General features: G+C 40.8%; 1 protein-coding gene across 1 annotated transcript in view; it reads left to right on the top strand.

Annotated features, from left to right (window-relative positions):
• LOC143416714 (GTPase IMAP family member 4-like) overlaps window positions 1-14,726 on the top strand; it is a 37,272-nt gene extending 22,546 nt beyond the window's left edge. The window contains exon 3 of the mRNA XM_076882198.1: window positions 14,688-14,726. Within this exon, the coding sequence (XP_076738313.1) occupies window positions 14,688-14,726 (39 nt within the window). The remainder of the gene's footprint in view (window positions 1-14,687) is intronic.
• The last annotated feature ends 357 nt before the right edge of the window (window positions 14,727-15,083 follow it).

Here is a 15,083-nt window from a genome sequence, read left to right as displayed (position 1 = left end):
AGGAGCTAGATTGGAGAGCATGGCGGGTGCTCTATTGGGCTCAGTTTCAGGGTTATCCGGCGCAACATTTAGACGTGTAGTAGCATTCACATTTAGACTGATATCAGCAGTTAAAGCGTCATTAAACTTTGGAGCAACAGGGCCAGGAGCACGGGTAATCCAAAGAGTAAGCCAAGTCACAGAATGGGTACGTAATGGTGTCGAGAGCATGAGGGGTGGTCCATTTGGCTTGTTCCTCGGGTTAATTGGACAAGTATTTGGGATTGGAGCAGCACTTGCAGTAGCCTTAATAACAGCATTTAAAACGACATTATTTACTGATGCCACTGGGGCAGGAGCATGGGTAATTCAAAAGTTAAAAGACTTACTGGAATGGGTCACTGAAAAAGCAAGCAAAGGAGCACAATTGTTAAGAGCTGGATTTGGAATCATGGTGAGTGGTTTGTTTGGCTCCATTTTGCAGTTACAAGGAAGAATATTAGGGCTTGGAGCAAGACTCAAAGATGGACTGATAAGAGCAGCGAAGACAGCATACGGCATTGGAATAAGAGGGGCAGCAGCATGGGCAATCCAAAAGGCAAGCAACATAAAACATTTGGTTGCTGCTGGATTAGGGAGTATGGTGGCTAATCCATTTGGCTTCTTTTTGCAGTTAGGAATGACCATTTTACAGGGTGGTGCAACTCTCACAGCTGAACTGATGTTAACACTTCAAAGAAAATTACAGATTGGAGCCACTCAGGCAGGGCCATGGGTAAAGCAAAAAGCAATAACAGTAGGAAAGTGTGTGTCGCAAAGAGCATGCATTGTAATTCAACAAACAGTAGCATTGATAACACAACTGAAAGTAATGTTAGACATTGGAGCAGCATCGGCAAGAGCATTTGTGATCCAAAAAGTACACAACCTGAAACAATGGGCAGGAGCTAGATTGGAGAGCATGGCGGGAGCTCTATTTGGCTCAGTTTCAGGGTTATCCGGCGCAACATTTAGACGTGTAGTAGCATTCACATTTAGACTGATATCAGCAGTTAAAGCGTCATTAAACTTTGGAGCAACAGGGCCAGGAGCACGGGTAATCCAAAGAGTAAGCCAAGTCACAGAATGGGTACGTAATGGTGTCGAGAGCATGAGGGGTGGTCCATTTGGCTTGTTCCTCGGGTTAATTGGACAAGTATTTGGGATTGGAGCAGCACTTGCAGTAGCCTTAATAACAGCATTTAAAACGACATTATTTACTGATGCCACTGGGGCAGGAGCATGGGTAATTCAAAAGTTAAAAGACTTACTGGAATGGGTCACTGAAAAAGCAAGCAAAGGAGCACAATTGTTAAGAGCTGGATTTGGAATCATGGTGAGTGGTTTGTTTGGCTCCATTTTGCAGTTACAAGGAAGAATATTAGGGCTTGGAGCAAGACTCAAAGATGGACTGATAAGAGCAGCGAAGACAGCATACGGCATTGGAATAAGAGGGGCAGCAGCATGGGCAATCCAAAAGGCAAGCAACATAAAACATTTGGTTGCTGCTGGATTAGGGAGTATGGTGGCTAATCCATTTGGCTTCTTTTTGCAGTTAGGAATGACCATTTTACAGGGTGGTGCAACTCTCACAGCTGAACTGATGTTAACACTTCAAAGAAAATTACAGATTGGAGCCACTCAGGCAGGGCCATGGGTAAAGCAAAAAGCAATAACAGTAGGAAAGTGTGTGTCGCAAAGAGCATGCATTGTAATTCAACAAACAGTAGCATTGATAACACAACTGAAAGTAATGTTAGACATTGGAGCAGCATCGGCAAGAGCATTTGTGATCCAAAAAGTACACAACCTGAAACAATGGGCAGGAGCTAGATTGGAGAGCATGGCGGGTGCTCTATTTGGCTCAGTTTCAGGGTTATCCGGCGCAACATTTAGACGTGTAGTAGCATTCACATTTAGACTGATATCAGCAGTTAAAGCGTCATTAAACTTTGGAGCAACAGGGCCAGGAGCACGGGTAATCCAAAGAGTAAGCCAAGTCACAGAATGGGTACGTAATGGTGTCGAGAGCATGAGGGGTGGTCCATTTGGCTTGTTCCTCGGGTTAATTGGACAAGTATTTGGGATTGGAGCAGCACTTGCAGTAGCCTTAATAACAGCATTTAAAACGACATTATTTACTGATGCCACTGGGGCAGGAGCATGGGTAATTCAAAAGTTAAAAGACTTACTGGAATGGGTCACTGAAAAAGCAAGCAAAGGAGCACAATTGTTAAGAGCTGGATTTGGAATCATGGTGAGTGGTTTGTTTGGCTCCATTTTGCAGTTACAAGGAAGAATATTAGGGCTTGGAGCAAGACTCAAAGATGGACTGATAAGAGCAGCGAAGACAGCATACGGCATTGGAATAAGAGGGGCAGCAGCATGGGCAATCCAAAAGGCAAGCAACATAAAACATTTGGTTGCTGCTGGATTAGGGAGTATGGTGGCTAATCCATTTGGCTTCTTTTTGCAGTTAGGAATGACCATTTTACAGGGTGGTGCAACTCTCACAGCTGAACTGATGTTAACACTTCAAAGAAAATTACAGATTGGAGCCACTCAGGCAGGGCCATGGGTAAAGCAAAAAGCAATAACAGTAGGAAAGTGTGTGTCGCAAAGAGCATGCATTGTAATTCAAATAACAGTAGCATTGATAACACAACTGAAAGTAATGTTAGACATTGGAGCAGCATCGGCAAGAGCATTTGTGATCCAAAAAGTACACAACCTGAAACAATGGGCAGGAGCTAGATTGGAGAGCATGGCGGGAGCTCTATTTGGCTCAGTTTCAGGGTTAACCAGCGAAACATTTAGACGTGTAGTAGCATTCACATTTAGACTGATATCAGCAGTTAAAGCGTCATTAAACTTTGGAGCAACAGGGCCAGGAGCACGGGTAATCCAAAGAGTAAGCCAAGTCACAGAATGGGTACGTAATGGTGTCGAGAGCATGAGGGGTGGTCCATTTGGCTTGTTCCTCGGGTTAATTGGACAAGTATTTGGGATTGGAGCAGCACTTGCAGTAGCCTTAATAACAGCATTTAAAACGACATTATTTACTGATGCCACTGGGGCAGGAGCATGGGTAATTCAAAAGTTAAAAGACTTACTGGAATGGGTCACTGAAAAAGCAAGCAAAGGAGCACAATTGTTAAGAGCTGGATTTGGAATCATGGTGAGTGGTTTGTTTGGCTCCATTTTGCAGTTACAAGGAAGAATATTAGGGCTTGGAGCAAGACTCAAAGATGGACTGATAAGAGCAGCGAAGACAGCATACGGCATTGGAATAAGAGGGGCAGCAGCATGGGCAATCCAAAAGGCAAGCAACATAAAACATTTGGTTGCTGCTGGATTAGGGAGTATGGTGGCTAATCCATTTGGCTTCTTTTTGCAGTTAGGAATGACCATTTTACAGGGTGGTGCAACTCTCACAGCTGAACTGATGTTAACACTTCAAAGAAAATTACAGATTGGAGCCACTCAGGCAGGGCCATGGGTAAAGCAAAAAGCAATAACAGTAGGAAAGTGTGTGTCGCAAAGAGCATGCATTGTAATTCAACAAACAGTAGCATTGATAACACAACTGAAAGTAATGTTAGACATTGGAGCAGCATCGGCAAGAGCATTTGTGATCCAAAAAGTACACAACCTGAAACAATGGGCAGGAGCTAGATTGGAGAGCATGGCGGGTGCTCTATTTGGCTCAGTTTCAGGGTTATCCGGCGCAACATTTAGACGTGTAGTAGCATTCACATTTAGACTGATATCAGCAGTTAAAGCGTCATTAAACTTTGGAGCAACAGGGCCAGGAGCACGGGTAATCCAAAGAGTAAGCCAAGTCACAGAATGGGTACGTAATGGTGTCGAGAGCATGAGGGGTGGTCCATTTGGCTTGTTCCTCGGGTTAATTGGACAAGTATTTGGGATTGGAGCAGCACTTGCAGTAGCCTTAATAACAGCATTTAAAACGACATTATTTACTGATGCCACTGGGGCAGGAGCATGGGTAATTCAAAAGTTAAAAGACTTACTGGAATGGGTCACTGAAAAAGCAAGCAAAGGAGCACAATTGTTAAGAGCTGGATTTGGAATCATGGTGAGTGGTTTGTTTGGCTCCATTTTGCAGTTACAAGGAAGAATATTAGGGCTTGGAGCAAGACTCAAAGATGGACTGATAAGAGCAGCGAAGACAGCATACGGCATTGGAATAAGAGGGGCAGCAGCATGGGCAATCCAAAAGGCAAGCAACATAAAACATTTGGTTGCTGCTGGATTAGGGAGTATGGTGGCTAATCCATTTGGCTTCTTTTTGCAGTTAGGAATGACCATTTTACAGGGTGGTGCAACTCTCACAGCTGAACTGATGTTAACACTTCAAAGAAAATTACAGATTGGAGCCACTCAGGCAGGGCCATGGGTAAAGCAAAAAGCAATAACAGTAGGAAAGTGTGTGTCGCAAAGAGCATGCATTGTAATTCAACAAACAGTAGCATTGATAACACAACTGAAAGTAATGTTAGACATTGGAGCAGCATCGGCAAGAGCATTTGTGATCCAAAAAGTACACAACCTGAAACAATGGGCAGGAGCTAGATTGGAGAGCATGGCGGGTGCTCTATTTGGCTCAGTTTCAGGGTTATCCGGCGCAACATTTAGACGTGTAGTAGCATTCACATTTAGACTGATATCAGCAGTTAAAGCGTCATTAAACTTTGGAGCAACAGGGCCAGGAGCACGGGTAATCCAAAGAGTAAGCCAAGTCACAGAATGGGTACGTAATGGTGTCGAGAGCATGAGGGGTGGTCCATTTGGCTTGTTCCTCGGGTTAATTGGACAAGTATTTGGGATTGGAGCAGCACTTGCAGTAGCCTTAATAACAGCATTTAAAACGACATTATTTACTGATGCCACTGGGGCAGGAGCATGGGTAATTCAAAAGTTAAAAGACTTACTGGAATGGGTCACTGAAAAAGCAAGCAAAGGAGCACAATTGTTAAGAGCTGGATTTGGAATCATGGTGAGTGGTTTGTTTGGCTCCATTTTGCAGTTACAAGGAAGAATATTAGGGCTTGGAGCAAGACTCAAAGATGGACTGATAAGAGCAGCGAAGACAGCATACGGCATTGGAATAAGAGGGGCAGCAGCATGGGCAATCCAAAAGGCAAGCAACATAAAACATTTGGTTGCTGCTGGATTAGGGAGTATGGTGGCTAATCCATTTGGCTTCTTTTTGCAGTTAGGAATGACCATTTTACAGGGTGGTGCAACTCTCACAGCTGAACTGATGTTAACACTTCAAAGAAAATTACAGATTGGAGCCACTCAGGCAGGGCCATGGGTAAAGCAAAAAGCAATAACAGTAGGAAAGTGTGTGTCGCAAAGAGCATGCATTGTAATTCAACAAACAGTAGCATTGATAACACAACTGAAAGTAATGTTAGACATTGGAGCAGCATCGGCAAGAGCATTTGTGATCCAAAAAGTACACAACCTGAAACAATGGGCAGGAGCTAGATTGGAGAGCATGGCGGGTGCTCTATTTGGCTCAGTTTCAGGGTTATCCGGCGCAACATTTAGACGTGTAGTAGCATTCACATTTAGACTGATATCAGCAGTTAAAGCGTCATTAAACTTTGGAGCAACAGGGCCAGGAGCACGGGTAATCCAAAGAGTAAGCCAAGTCACAGAATGGGTACGTAATGGTGTCGAGAGCATGAGGGGTGGTCCATTTGGCTTGTTCCTCGGGTTAATTGGACAAGTATTTGGGATTGGAGCAGCACTTGCAGTAGCCTTAATAACAGCATTTAAAACGACATTATTTACTGATGCCACTGGGGCAGGAGCATGGGTAATTCAAAAGTTAAAAGACTTACTGGAATGGGTCACTGAAAAAGCAAGCAAAGGAGCACAATTGTTAAGAGCTGGATTTGGAATCATGGTGAGTGGTTTGTTTGGCTCCATTTTGCAGTTACAAGGAAGAATATTAGGGCTTGGAGCAAGACTCAAAGATGGACTGATAAGAGCAGCGAAGACAGCATACGGCATTGGAATAAGAGGGGCAGCAGCATGGGCAATCCAAAAGGCAAGCAACATAAAACATTTGGTTGCTGCTGGATTAGGGAGTATGGTGGCTAATCCATTTGGCTTCTTTTTGCAGTTAGGAATGACCATTTTACAGGGTGGTGCAACTCTCACAGCTGAACTGATGTTAACACTTCAAAGAAAATTACAGATTGGAGCCACTCAGGCAGGGCCATGGGTAAAGCAAAAAGCAATAACAGTAGGAAAGTGTGTGTCGCAAAGAGCATGCATTGTAATTCAACAAACAGTAGCATTGATAACACAACTGAAAGTAATGTTAGACATTGGAGCAGCATCGGCAAGAGCATTTGTGATCCAAAAAGTACACAACCTGAAACAATGGGCAGGAGCTAGATTGGAGAGCATGGCGGGTGCTCTATTGGGCTCAGTTTCAGGGTTATCCGGCGCAACATTTAGACGTGTAGTAGCTTTCACATTTAGACTGATATCAGCAGTTAAAGCGTCATTAAACTTTGGAGCAACAGGGCCAGGAGCACGGGTAATCCAAAGAGTAAGCCAAGTCACAGAATGGGTACGTAATGGTGTCGAGAGCATGAGGGGTGGTCCATTTGGCTTGTTCCTCGGGTTAATTGGACAAGTATTTGGGATTGGAGCAGCACTTGCAGTAGCCTTAATAACAGCATTTAAAACGACATTATTTACTGATGCCACTGGGGCAGGAGCATGGGTAATTCAAAAGTTAAAAGACTTACTGGAATGGGTCACTGAAAAAGCAAGCAAAGGAGCACAATTGTTAAGAGCTGGATTTGGAAGCATGGTGAGTGGTTTGTTTGGCTCCATTTTGCAGTTACAAGGAAGAATATTAGGGCTTGGAGCAAGACTCAAAGATGGACTGATAAGAGCAGCGAAGACAGCATACGGCATTGGAATAAGAGGGGCAGCAGCATGGGCAATCCAAAAGGCAAGCAACATAAAACATTTGGTTGCTGCTGGATTAGGGAGTATGGTGGCTAATCCATTTGGCTTCTTTTTGCAGTTAGGAATGACCATTTTACAGGGTGGTGCAACTCTCACAGCTGAACTGATGTTAACACTTCAAAGAAAATTACAGATTGGAGCCACTCAGGCAGGGCCATGGGTAAAGCAAAAAGCAATAACAGTAGGAAAGTGTGTGTCGCAAAGAGCATGCATTGTAATTCAACAAACAGTAGCATTGATAACACAACTGAAAGTAATGTTAGACATTGGAGCAGCATCGGCAAGAGCATTTGTGATCCAAAAAGTACACAACCTGAAACAATGGGCAGGAGCTAGATTGGAGAGCATGGCGGGAGCTCTATTTGGCTCAGTTTCAGGGTTAACCAGCGCAACATTTGGACGTGTAGTAGCTTTCACATTTAGACTGATATCAGCAGTTAAAGCGTCATTAAACTTTGGAGCAACAGGGCCAGGAGCACGGGTAATCCAAAGAGTAAGCCAAGTCACAGAATGGGTACGTAATGGTGTCGAGAGCATGAGGGGTGGTCCATTTGGCTTGTTCCTCGGGTTAATTGGACAAGTATTTGGGATTGGAGCAGCACTTGCAGTAGCCTTAATAACAGCATTTAAAACGACATTATTTACTGATGCCACTGGGGCAGGAGCATGGGTAATTCAAAAGTTAAAAGACTTACTGGAATGGGTCACTGAAAAAGCAAGCAAAGGAGCACAATTGTTAAGAGCTGGATTTGGAAGCATGGTGAGTGGTTTGTTTGGCTCCATTTTGCAGTTACAAGGAAGAATATTAGGGCTTGGAGCAAGACTCAAAGATGGACTGATAAGAGCAGCGAAGACAGCATACGGCATTGGAATAAGAGGGGCAGCAGCATGGGCAATCCAAAAGGCAAGCAACATAAAACATTTGGTTGCTGCTGGATTAGGGAGTATGGTGGCTAATCCATTTGGCTTCTTTTTGCAGTTAGGAATGACCATTTTACAGGGTGGTGCAACTCTCACAGCTGAACTGATGTTAACACTTCAAAGAAAATTACAGATTGGAGCCACTCAGGCAGGGCCATGGGTAAAGCAAAAAGCAATAACAGTAGGAGAGTGTGTGTCGCAAAGAGCATGCATGGTAATTCAACACACAGTAGCATTGATAACACAACTGAAAGTAATGTTAGACATTGGAGCAGCATCAGCAAGAGCATTTGTGATCCAAAAAGTATACAACCTGACACAATGGGCAGGAGCTAGATTGGAGAGCATGGCGGGAGCTCTATTTGGCTCAGTTTCAGGGTTAACCGGCGCAACATTTAGACGTGTAGTAGCATTCACATTTAGACTGATATCAGCAGTTAAAGCGTCATTAAACTTTGGAGCAACAGGGCCAGGAGCACCGGTAATCCAAAGAGTAAGCGAAGTCGCAGAATGGGTACGTAATGGTGTCGAGAGCATGAGGGGTGGTCCATTTGGCTTGTTCCTCGGGTTAATTGGACAAGTATTTGGGATTGGAGCAGCACTTGCAGTAGCCTTAATAACAGCATTTAAAACAACATTATTTACTGATGCCACTGGGGCAGGAGCATGGGTAATTCAAAAGTTAAAAGACTTACTGGAATGGGTCACTGAAAAAGCAAGCAAAGGAGCACAATTGTTAAGAGCTGGATTTGGAATCATGGTGAGTGGTTTGTTTGGCTCCATTTTGCAGTTACAAGGAAGAATATTAGGGCTTGGAGCAAGACTCAAAGATGGACTGATAAGAGCAGCGAAGACAGCATACGGCATTGGAATAAGAGGGGCAGCAGCATGGGCAATCCAAAAGGCAAGCAACATAAAACATTTGGTTGCTGCTGGATTAGGGAGTATGGTGGCTAATCCATTTGGCTTCTTTTTGCAGTTAGGAATGACCATTTTACAGGGTGGTGCAACTCTCACAGCTGAACTGATGTTAACACTTCAAAGAAAATTACAGATTGGAGCCACTCAGGCAGGGCCATGGGTAAAGCAAAAAGCAATAACAGTAGGAGAGTGTGTGTCGCAAAGAGCATGCATGGTAATTCAACACACAGTAGCATTGATAACACAACTGAAAGTAATGTTAGACATTGGAGCAGCATCAGCAAGAGCATTTGTGATCCAAAAAGTATACAACCTGACACAATGGGCAGGAGCTAGATTGGTGAGCATGGCGGGTGCTCTATTTGGCTCAGTTTCAGGGTTAACCGGGGCAACATTTAGACGTGTAGTAGCATTCACATTTAGACTGATAAGAAGATTTCACAGTCCCTCAATTTTTGGAGCAACAGGGCCAGGAGCACGGGTAATAAAGAAGTCAAGGAAAGTAAGAGAATTGTTGCTGAATATTTTAAGGGGTATCATGAGTGCCCTTTTAGGCTTGGTTTCCACCTCTATAGCAACTATGTTATGGGATCGACTAGCATTAACAATAAAACAGATAAGAACACTTAAAAACATTTTAGGTAGTACTCATATGCGTAATTCAGCAAATAAGCCAATTTGTAGAATGCGTAGTCATAGAAAGCGTGGACGGCACTCTCTTTGGCTTGTTGTAAGAGTTCGTGGGAAGAACATCAAAGTGTGGAGTAATAGTAGCAGTAGAACTGATAGTATCACTAATAACAGTCGTAGTCATTGGAGTATAACACAAAAGAATCTTGATATTCCAAAAAGTAAGATAAGTACCACACTAGGTCCATGGCGAACTACGCAGAAAGGTGGGGTCTCCACTTGTGTTTCTTTCAGGGTCAGAAGGAGGCTTAGGGGTTTGAGCAGCATTTATTGCAGGAACGCTAACACTGATCAATTGCCTTATTCATCATAGTAGCAGTGGCTGAGCATTTTTAAAGCACATAACAACCACATTACAATAGATAAGGCAACAACAAAAAAAAACAAATAAGCAGAATGGGCAGCTTCAGGTTCGGAGGTTGCATAGCAGCATGGGCATTTAAAAAAATTATCAATAATATTTAACTGGGTAATTACAATTGAACCAAAGTATCATAATGTTTATCCAGAAATAAGCAACGTAATAGAAAGAATAGGTGGTGGATTATGCAGCATGGTGGGTGCTTTTCTGTGATTCCTTTTAGGGTTCAGAGGAACAATATTATCAGGTAGGGCAGCATTTCAGTTAGTTCTTAAAAAAACATTAGGCAGGAACATGGTTAATTCAAACAGTGAGCAAAGTCTGCAAACTGGTAACACAAAATATATGCAAAATAATTTAGTGGGGACCGAAAGTATGTCAACTTTTGCAAGACCTGTGTCACAGTCATCAAATAATACTTTTGACTTACTGACTTTACGCATTGCTTCTATCAAGGCTTTTGCTCAAAGTGCCAATTACAGTGACTCTTTTCTTATTACAGTTAGGGATTTGTGTTATTATTATTTTTATTATAAATATCTTGTAATGAAATTCTGACACTAGTTAGTGTGTGTGTGTGTGAGTGTATGCGTGTGTGTGTGTGTGTGGGGGGGGGTCCTGTTCCCAGTTTACCAGTGGTATTATAAATGATTTAATAATACAGAACATGCAATATAGCAATGATAGATCTTAAAGGTTTTTATGATTTGAATGCTTCTCTTCTTACTTTCTCTCCTCCTTGTCTTGAAAAACTAACATTTTTGACTCATAAAAAGATTCTTGTAGGATTGTTTGCATTTTAATTGTTTTAACGCAGTTAAGTGCAGTTCACTGTATATGTGTCCTATGTTCCCTTAACATTCACAAATGTAATAGTGCATTCAATTTGGGATCTTCATCCGTTTTGTACTTACATTACTATTCTTTTATTTATTTTCTACTTTATGTATTTACATTTTTCAATATAATGAAGTAATTTGGAATTTGTGGACACCTTATAATGTAAGCTATTTTGCAATATAATGTTTGATTTTTTACTTAAGCTGAAACATTCTATGATGCATTACTCAACAATAAAAGAATGAAACATATTTCTCTTTTCAAATTGTTTTTCTTTCTTTTAGTAACACCTTAGCCTTATATTCACTTACTTGTCATATATGGGTAAATAGAGCAAATACATCTTTTAAACATTGGTATTGGATACTGCAAATGCAGTTTCGGAAACAAGGGTGCAGTAATAGTGGTAAATTATTTTTAGAGCCCCAACAGGTACAATTATATTAACAAATATTAAAAAGTATATATTTACATTTGTTAGACTGTTAGATTTTAAACTGAACTCTAAAATGCAATGTCTAACTTAAAGCAACTGTTGTTGTGATTTGGTACTATAGAAATAAACTTGAATTGAATTGGGGGGAAAAAAGCATCACAGGACAGTCTGAGTTTGGGCAAATAGAAAAAGAAATTTGCCAAAAATGTTTATTTCAGATTTGAAAGCTTTATTGTATTTGCACAAAGCCCTGTCTGGAATCCCTTTGATTTTGTGGGGTGACCTGAAGACTAAGGTTTATCCCAAAAGAACATCAAATGTGGAGGAGTTTGATTCATCATAGAAGAATCGGCTGGGTTTATTCAGGAGACGTGTTTGAGAGTTGTTGAATAAAAAGGATACCTGATTGTGTCACGATCTGAGAGGCAGATCGTCAGGAGATGTAGGATGTGGATCCAAACGGAAACGCTGATGACAGCTCTGACGAAAGTTTATTAATAAAGGAAAACAAAATACAAACCAAAGCAGAGCATGGCAGTGAATTACACTAACAAAACCTAAACTGGGAACAGGTACAAAAATCCTGTGACTAGAAACCTGAAAACCTGAGAAGTTGAAGCTGAAAACATGGAGAGACACACGGCAGAAATACAGGGGATGACATGCAGATGAACCAGCAAATAACAGAGGCAAACGCAAGGCTTAAATACACAGAGGGAGAGCACAGCTAGGAGTAACTGGGCATGACAAGACAAGGACGTAAAACAGAATACACTAACATGAGACAAGACCATTCAAAGTAAAACAGGAAACATACATTGACAGAACTCAGACCGGATACTGACACATAACTGTGGGAACATAGAACCAAAACCTAAGAACTAACAAAGACATTAAGAAAGTTTATTTTTTACCTCTTGGTAAAAAATAAACTTTATAGGCTCAAATCATTCTGGCCTACACCATATTTGGAAATCAGTCAGAGACCCATGTTTTCAATTATAAAACAACAGAATGTCAAATATCAAGCCGTTCTTTTCTCATTGTTCTTAAATAAGTCATTCCACTGCTTACTTATGTTGAAAAGAGAATAAATGCAGGACCAACTAGCAGGTGTTGGAGCTACTGAAGACATGGAAGGGATATGTGAGACACAGTTAAGTCTATAATATATTGGCCAAAGACACATTTTTTGCCCTTTAACCTCTATATATCACACAGTTGATTCCAAATCAAATAAGAAAAATGCGAGTTTTAATTTAAGGGTTTTAAAATAAACCCTTTCTGCACTCACCGTTGTAACTGAAAGATATGCTCTCTTCTGAAGCATACTGGAGCAGCCAGTTCCATGCGGAGGAAGTACTCAAAACAAGAAAGAAGGAACACTTAAAAAAACCCAAGCAAACAAACAACACAGAGAAGAATTACACAGGAACAGGTCATCAGGAAATTAGTTACAGACATAAGTCAGTTATCAGATTATAGAGTTTGAGATACTTGCAGCTGAAAGTCTGCACTTCAATAGGTTATTGATCGACTTGATTGACTGGCCATATCTCCATCAACTACAACTTTTGCCTCCTGTATTCAAACACAGCTCTAAATACATACAAATAAACCAAGTCTAAACAGTAAATAGTTTTAATAACACTTACAAATTGTAAATCACTCAAAAAAGTAAAGGAAAAACACGAGCTAGCACACGGAAATAATACATTCTAAACAATTTAAAGTATTGATATCCACAATTTTTTAATGCGGCCTCCAATTATATGTTGGTTTTCAATCACTGAAAATGAAACGCCTAAAATTTAAAAGTTTAAATAATTACAACCTTGGAAGTGGAAGATTACCAGCAATGTTCCAGTAACTAGAAAGGAAAAAAGTAAAGCTTCAATCTGAACAAAAAAACAGACTGGGTTATAATTATTTAATTTAATTTAATGTATTCTGTGTAAAAGACGAAACAAAATGCATGGAACAATTTGTTTCCAAATAATGGGAAACCCCCAGCTATCCCCACCTCCAATATGAACATATTTCCAATAGCAAGTGAAAGTAACCTGGGAATGTCTACTGGGTTTAAATGCAACAAGACACACAATGTTTGTCAAGCTCCGCTTCTTGCTCATTCACTGCAAAAATGCTCGGTAAGTTAACCCTAGAACCCAACAGAAATATTTACACCTGCATTTTGAAAATGTATATTTTAAATAACTGAAAAAGACAATTGGATGAAGTTTTAAGATTATTATCTATAAATCTGTAAGTTGCAGCAACCCAAGCTGGATGCTTGTCTTGAGAAAGGACAAATTATTATTTTATTAATTATCCTGTACCATGCTATCATATATTTTACCAAGCAATTCTTCTCACACAGTCAGGGATATGTTTCTCTCAGTGCAAGCTTCACTCATACATTCAAACAGGAACTCGTTTTTTTTTGTTTGTTTGTTTGTTTTGTTTTGTCTCCACTCATTCAACTAATTTGCATATTAAGTCATATCTCAACAACAACAGAAATGCATATTCAAAACATTACCAAAAAAATAATAATTATTATTTTTCTTCTTACAGTAATAACTTCTTTTGCTCAATCAGCACACGACCACTTCCAATTTACAACTTTGAATTAAATTTATTATCTGATCATCGTTTGGTAACACCCCTATATTTTCCTTTTCACAAAAGCCCCCAGTTGTCGTGCAGATTCTCGAGTTATTCCTCAGCAATGGATAACCTCAGCATCTGATAGCAAATGTCTATTAAAACTACACCATTTAGCATTTATGTAATATATTAACATTCATGAGTGTAAGCTGGTCTTCATTGCATGTATGGGTTTGTATTCAGATTAATTTATGCATATTTGTGCTGAGCTGTGGATTCAAACTGTCTCGCTCCTCATTCTCTCCAAAAATAATTTCACGTATTTCTACTTGTGTATGTATATTTTCTATTCATTTATGTAATTTAGTCTATTTATTTCTTAATTTCTTTATTTATTTTATTTACCTTTCTATTGTGATGCTCTGGACATTTCTAAACCTCCACAAGTTCAGCCTCAATTTTAAACCCAATTTTCATATGCTCTCACCTTAACACGTCCAGCCTTCACCTCTCCCCTGTCCTCATCTACTCTTCTCACAGTTGCCTGTGTGTGCTCCCGAATCTCCTGCAAGCACAGGCCCAAATCAGTTGTTTCTTCTTCTCTGTTCATTCTCTTCTTATTTTCAGTCTCTTATTTTGCTGTTTGACTTTGCATGGCAAATCTGAAACTCAGACAGTCCCATCAAGTCCATCCACACAATGATGTCACTGGTACACTTCCCAGCTGGTGATCAGAGCGCATGTTTCCCACCATGGTATTTATACATGCTCCTGGAACCTTCAGAGTTTTAGGTCAGTCCTGCTGTCTTTTGCCTGCTGTTAATTCTTGAAGTCCACAGTGTTGCTCTGCCTGTCTTCTGTCTTCAGGAAGAGATTGACCGTCCTCACAGCTTCTTCTCAGGATAAAGACAGGATGAAAGGTGAAGCTGTGAAATTTTCAGCCAAAACATGGCCTGTTTGTCGTCCCAATTAAGTTAATCTAACATTTTGCCACTGTACTCATCCAGGAGGTTGAGCCAAGTCCATGGGCACCTGTATTAATGCACTAAGACATTTATTTAATCTCATTTCCTTTCATTTCTCTAATTCTTATACCTAGATTTTAAGGCGTCTTTCTCAATCTCACGTTGCACACACACCAGGCAATTTCCATCAAACTGCCTGCAAACATTTCACTTCCTGTCACAGACACACACACTCACCGAGTGCTTCTTACACACACACACACGCGCACACACACACACACACACACACACACACACA

The sequence above is a fragment of the Maylandia zebra genome, linkage group LG3, assembly GCF_041146795.1.
Source record: "Maylandia zebra isolate NMK-2024a linkage group LG3, Mzebra_GT3a, whole genome shotgun sequence".
Classification (NCBI taxonomy): Eukaryota; Metazoa; Chordata; class Actinopteri; order Cichliformes; family Cichlidae; genus Maylandia; species Maylandia zebra.
Note: the sequence above shows the minus strand (reverse complement) of the source record. Positions and strands in the feature narration are given on the sequence as shown.